This window comes from Papaver somniferum, chromosome 7 (genome assembly GCF_003573695.1).
Source record: "Papaver somniferum cultivar HN1 chromosome 7, ASM357369v1, whole genome shotgun sequence".
Taxonomy (NCBI): Eukaryota; Viridiplantae; Streptophyta; class Magnoliopsida; order Ranunculales; family Papaveraceae; genus Papaver; species Papaver somniferum.
In genome coordinates this window covers 243226301-243233090 of record NC_039364.1, presented here as the reverse complement: position 1 = coordinate 243233090, position 6790 = coordinate 243226301, and the positions used below count along the sequence as shown (strand labels likewise).

The following is a 6790-nucleotide window of genomic DNA, read 5'->3' as shown; positions in this document are numbered from 1 at the left end:
TAGTTGCAAGCTGGAGAACCAGAGCGACTTACTAATATTGACAAGAACATAAAGAAATGGCATGAAGAAGAAAGGATTTTTCAGGAATCACTGAATAAAAATAAACCAGTGTATACAGGGAAAGAATTTGAAGGTTTGGAATTCGAAGATTTGTTCACACAGCAACAAAAAGGCGAATCATCTGGAAAAGGTAATCAAGATGAAATGAACTCTGCGGCGAATGATCAACCAACAGATGGGAATGAAACTAGAGTAGACATGGAAGTGGATGATTCTGCGGCTTTGAACAATGAATACACTCAAGAAATGAACGATTCGTTGGGAACTGAAGATGGAACTCAAAGTACATTGGGAACTCAAAGTACTTTAGGAACTCAAGACAGTTTTGGAACTCAAGATAAGTTTTTTCAGAAGGGTTTTCAAAGTGGAATGACGTATTCGGAAAAACAAACAAGTATCAAAAATAAGGAGAGTTGGAAGAAAGGATTTCATTCAGGAAGAGAAGTAAAGAAAGCTGATGACTTAGAGCTCAATACAGTTGTTGAAAATGTTGCAGAGCTCGATTCAGTGGTGGAAAACATTTCAATATCTGCTGGAATAGTAGAAGAGAAAGGTGACATACAAATGGAAGAGAAGAGTCTGTCTGTTGAGAAGAAGAATGATGACATACCAGCGGATTTGATTGTGTTTGACACTCCTCCACTTTCAATAATAAAACCTGATGAAATTGCTGCTAATGTGCAAACAGCTCCCTCACAACCGAGTTTCGGTGCAATAATGGATGAGGTAGATCGTGAGGCAACACAACAAGCAGAAGAGGTTGAAAAGCAAAGTGAAGAGGTTTAAGAGCAAAGTGAAGAGGATGACAATACACAAGGAGCTGCAATACGCGCAGGATTGAAGAAATTGTTTAATTTGGATGCAGTTGAGGAGCAAACTGAAGAGGAAACCGAATCAGAGGAACAATCCGACGGTACAAAAGCATCAGAAAAACCGCAGGTCAGTTCTCTTGTGAAACGGGTGAAGAATGGAGAAAGGCCGAAGAGAAAGCCGTATAAACTTCGAAGTCGAACACCTACTGCTAAGTGTAAAAGGGGAAAAAGGAAAGGTGGAAAAGGAAAAAAAAAGCAGAAGCAAATTGAAACAATTGACCTCGACACTCTCGACAGTCAAATTGACAACACACCAGCGGAACCCACAAAACTGATGAAGCTAAAAAAACTAAAGTTGTGGAAAAAATTCAATGACAGCGAAAGAGAAGTCATCGAGCCATTCTTTGAGAGTGCAACTGAATGGTATGTAATTACATATTCGAAGTCAAACAACTCAGTTCACATAGTTATTTTTGGGGTTATGCTAGCTCTTTTTAATAACATATTCATCTGTTGTTTATTTTGCAGCGAGAAAGCTTACAGTTTTTATTTCTGCAACCAAGATTTCGAGGTAGTCATCAATGGGAAGTTCATATAGTGTCTACTGAATAATCAAAACATTCATGATGAGATTGTTGATTACTACATCAACTTGCTGAAAGCAAAGATGGATTCGCCGCATAAACCAGATTACAACAACCACGTCATTCTCTCAACAAATGATTATGTAAGTAATAGAAAAATCTTGGTTTGTTTTGTATGTCAACAACAATTGTTGATCCAAATAAGTTAGTCTGATTATGAATGAATGTTACAGGTATGTATAGCTTGAGGAGTTTAATTGCAAATACGATATGTTGTTCATTTTATGTTGTTCTCTGGTTACGATATCACAGTTGCATTTTTTTTTGTTGACAAATGTAGCTTTTGTTTATAATGTAGATGATCCATAAAATGCAAAACTAATATATTTCTTTAAAAATATTGATACAGCCGATATTGGGGATCGCGTTAGCCACTAAAAATATGGCAAAGGTAGAGAGATGTGGGGTTCCATAAAAGGTGAGGACCAGTTACACAGGGAATGTTGAAGACACATACCTCATCATACCAATGTGCTTGACGGACAAGGACGGTGTTGGATACCATTGGGTGGTGCTGGCGTTGGTAAAAGGAAAATGGATAGTGTACAACTCTGCAAGGAGAAACGCAGATTATAAATGGCAATATATGGTGATGATAGTACCACTGACTCAGTGGCTGAATGAAATGGGCCACAGAGATCCGGAGACAGGTGGTAATATCGAGACAAGCTTCTCAAATTGCACTGTACCAGCACAAGACGGATGTGACTGTGCATTGCACACTTGCATGTACATGAAGAATTTGGTGAAGCGTGGAAACTGTGAACACCTATCTGAAATCGCTAACTTAGATGAGAAGTTGAACAAGAAGCGAGTGAAGATTGCAGCAAGAATCTTGTCATAATTGGGTTCATGGAAGAAACCGGAACAACTTCCTGATTCAGCTACTGACTCTATTCAACAAAAAATCCAATTGCAAGACTCAGTTGAATAAGTAGTTGATCCAGTAGATGAAGCATTAGCTGAACCATTAGAGTGAGCTTGATGTCATAGTCTGTTCATGGTCTGTAAACAAAATCTAACTGTAGTTTTAAAAATACTTATCTTAGTAAGTAAACCTTATTGTAGGTATGATTGAATTATTATGAACCATTATGAATGAATTATTTGTTACAGGTATTTGTTTTGTCTGATCATTTATGGATGTATTTGTTGTCTGATTATGGATGAATGTTACAGGTATGTATAGCTTGAGAAGTTTATTAGCAAATACAGATGGAGCCATGAATTTTTTTTGTTTGTTTTGTGTGTCAACAACCACTGTTGATCCAATTATGTTGGTCTGATTATGAATGAATGTTACAGGTATGCAAAGCTTAAGGAGTTTTACTAGAAAATACAGATATAACCATGCAATTTTTTTGTTTGTTTTGTGTCAAAAACCATTGTTGATCCAAATAAGTTGGATCAACAACAATTGTTGATCCAAATAGGTTGGAACCCAAGAACAATGTTTTCACACAATAGTGTCAACAACCTATAAAATCAATAAATCTGGAACCTGCCAACTGACATATACTTGAGAAACAAAACAATAGAATTCATATCAACATATAAGAATGTATGTCATTAAATAACAAGTGCAAACCAAAAAAGGAAAAGAAACACCAAACTGGTAAGAAACCTAAAACAAGTTTGTTCATAAACACCACAAGAACTTCAGAACAACATCCTCTTCAAGAAGTTGATAATCCTGGAATGAGACTCCTTGCGAAACGTTGGTGCACGAGGAGCCACAGGAGCTCTGCGACATGTTCTACGGTTGTGAAAGGTCAGCATCCCACACTGGCCACACTTCCTCTTCTTCCGCACCTTTTCACGAGAACCCCTGTACCTAACACCTTTAGGTCTTCCAGCTTGTTCTCGACCACCGGTGGGAGGCAAAATATACCCCTTTTCATTAATTCCAGGTGGCTTCTCAGAGTCAGGAATAGGATAAATGGGTCGAGAGTACAACCTTCTATAGTAGTCAGAAGTATAGTAAGGGCTGATGTAGTTGTACGGTTCATCATTTCCAATCTGCAACATTGCTTTCATTGCATGAGTGCAAAGAAAGCTATGTTTTTGCCACCATTTGAAGGTGCAAGTTCTAGAGTCCAAGTCAACAGTATGCTTCCCTGTTGGAGATATGATCTCAAATACCTTCTCACTTGCTCTCCGAAACTTGTATGAACGGCAGTCGTTTATCCTTTTGTTAAACCTTGCTTGCATACGAGGAGTGAGCCTTGTAGTCCACTTGTTAGACTCCACTAACCTCTTGTAATTCTTCTCCATCACTTTAGCACGAATAACATCAACAAGCTCAAGTGCTGGAAGCGGCTTATCATGCTTAATAACGTTGTTAAAACTCTCAACAATATTAGATGTGTTCTCACCCCACCTTTATCCTAGAAATGCATGAGCAGCCCAATTCTCAAATGGAATCTTCATCATCCAAGCAACCACTGAATCCAACTTTAGATTACTCATACTCTTCGCAGCAGCATAAAAATTTTCCTTTGTTAATGCAGTGTAGCACTCTTCGAATAACTTGACTGCAGTTTGTTTGCTCTTGCCCTTTGGAATAGGAATATTTCCTTTCATATGGTACAAACAGTATGAATGGAAAGCCTTTGGGAAGACTACAGACACATGCTTCAAAAGGCCATTTCCACGATCTGATATGATGGTCAGTGGACGATCTTCACGAATAATACCCTTCAAATTGGTTAAGAACCATTCCTAACTATCACAATTTTCACTTTCAACAATTCCAAATGCAACTGGATAGATCCCTAGAAAAACCAAAAAACAAAAATAAGTAACCAGCAACAAAAATAAGTGACCAGTAACTAGTGTCAACAAACAAAGTTGATATATTTCAATTGGATCAACAGTGGAAGTTGATCCATTTTAGTTGGATCAACAATCACAGTTGATTCAATAAAATATGTGTAAGCAAACATAAATTTGGATCAACAGTCACAGTTGATCCAATAAATATGTGTAAACAATCACAATTGATCCAACAGTCATGAATTTCAATGCAAAACCATTTTACTTGGATAAACAGTGGAAGTTGATCCATTTTAGTTGAATCAACAATCACAGTTGATCCAATAAAATCTGTGCAAGCAATCATAGTTTTGGATAAACAGTCACAGTTGATCCAATAAGAGGTAGTTAAAAGCAAGTATTTCAATGCAAACCAAAAACAAAAACAGTCTAAACTAACCTAAGCTACATATATTATTACGTCGCACCTCACTCAGGGGCTACACCCCCTTGTGAGAGTTAAATTCAATATATAATGTCAGAAACCTAACTACATTAATCAAGAAAATGAATGCATAATAATGAATCAACAGTAACAAGTTTAAACATTCATGGATACAAAATAAAAAAAAAAGTAAAAGGTTAAAACTCACACCTTGGTTACCAGTTTTGCCGCAAGCAACCATAAGACCACCTTTGAACTTCCCAGTGAGAAAGGTACAATCAATAAATAGCATCGGACGACAGTAATTGTTGAAACCAGTTATAGAAGCTTCAAAATTCACGACGCTTCCAGGATTGTAATGTTTAATGGCATCTTTATACCAAACAAAATCTGAATAAGACTTGATGTCATCACCCCAAAAAAATTGCTTGGTGAATTGTAAACCGTGGTACGCCTGACTATACGTGAGGTCAACTCCGTATTCCATTCGGAGTAAATCTATAACATCAGAAGCAGTCTTCTTCTTCTTAGATGCTCGTAAATCATCTGCCAATATATCCTTCAAAAACGATTTTCTCATCCTAACTTTTGATGGGTCAGAAGAAGCTAAACTACATGAATGCTCTCCAATGTATCTCTTGCATCGAAATACACCTTTTGTTGGCGAGGAGAGAGGCGTGAAACCTCCAGCGACAATTTTCCTCCTTTTTGAACTTGCACTCCACAGTGTATCGTACAAGGTCACTCTTCTTCAATTTGTATTTGCGACCACTATTTATTTCATACTTTGTAACATAATCCTTAACTTCTTTAATACCACCTTCAAACAACTGCCCTACTCCAGTTAAGATGTTGACCCAAGCATCAGACTTCTTCGGGACCTTTTTGATCAAACACGCATCATCAGTGACGTCTTCCAATTGAACTACCTCATCGATTGAAATACAACTTGATAATGACGAAGAAGCAGGATCAGGAGCAGAAGATGAAGAAATAGAATCAACACATGTCCTTAACTGGATTTCAAAATTCACCAAGTCAATCCCTTGTGAGGTGCAGTAGTGAATGAAAACCTCAAATCCAAATCATGATTGATAACATTTGAGATCCCTTATACAGTGTAACTAAAAAGAATGAGGTCTTCAGGAACATAAGGCCACTTTTGTTTCACCACACTTATCATCTCTTTGACAGTAATTAATCCTGAAACAGGATGCGAGATGGTCTGATTGCAAAATTTGAACTCTGCAACAACCATCTTTGGCCTGCAATAAAAAATAAACAGATAGTGGTATTCAGAAAATATGGATCAACAGTCACAGTTGATCCAATAAATATGGATCAAGAATCACAGTTTTGTATCAACAATCACACTTGATCCAATAAATATGAATCAACAATCACATTTTTGGATCAACAATCACAGTTGATCCAATAAATCTGTGTAAGCAATCATAGTTTTGGATCAACAGTCACAGTTGATCCAATAAATATGGATCAAGAATCACAGTTTTGTATCAACAATCACACTTGATCCAATAAATATGAATCAACAATCACATTTTTGGATCAACAATCACAGTTGATCCAATAAATCCGTGTAAGCAATCATAGTTTTGGATCAACAGTCACAGTTGATCCAATAAATATGTGTAAACAATCATAGTTGATCCAAATAAGAGGTAGTTAAAGCATGAATTTCAATGCAAACCAAGAAGAAAGCAGTCTAAACTACCCTAAGCGACATATAGAATTACGTCGCACCTCACTCGGGGGCTACGCCCCCTCGTGAAATTTAAATTCAATGTAGAATGTGAGAAACATAAAATAAAAGCTACATTATCAACAAGAATGAATGCATAATGATTACCTGCAAAATAAACACACGAAATACAAACATTTTGTGTTCAAAAATTTGGATCAACAACATTTCAATAGAGTGTTCTGTGTATCAACAACATAATATCTACTTTTCATCAATGACATAATCAGTAGAGTGTCTAAAATATACATAACAAACATGAATCATAAACATTTCAGCATTCATTTTGGATCAACAACAAAACGAAATGAAA

The 6790-nt window shown here is 36.7% G+C and overlaps 1 protein-coding gene across 1 annotated transcript; it reads right to left on the bottom strand.

Annotated features, from left to right (window-relative positions):
• Positions 1-3898: 3898 nt before the first annotated feature.
• LOC113296279 lies at positions 3899-5973 on the bottom strand. Its single transcript, XM_026544590.1, has 4 exons — positions 5833-5973; positions 5502-5731; positions 4924-5419; positions 3899-4213 (listed from the first exon to the last, which is right to left on the bottom strand). The coding sequence occupies exons 1-4, from the start codon at positions 5971-5973 to the stop codon at positions 3899-3901; spliced, it is 1182 nt and encodes a 393-aa protein (XP_026400375.1).
• Positions 5974-6790: the final 817 nt, after the last annotated feature.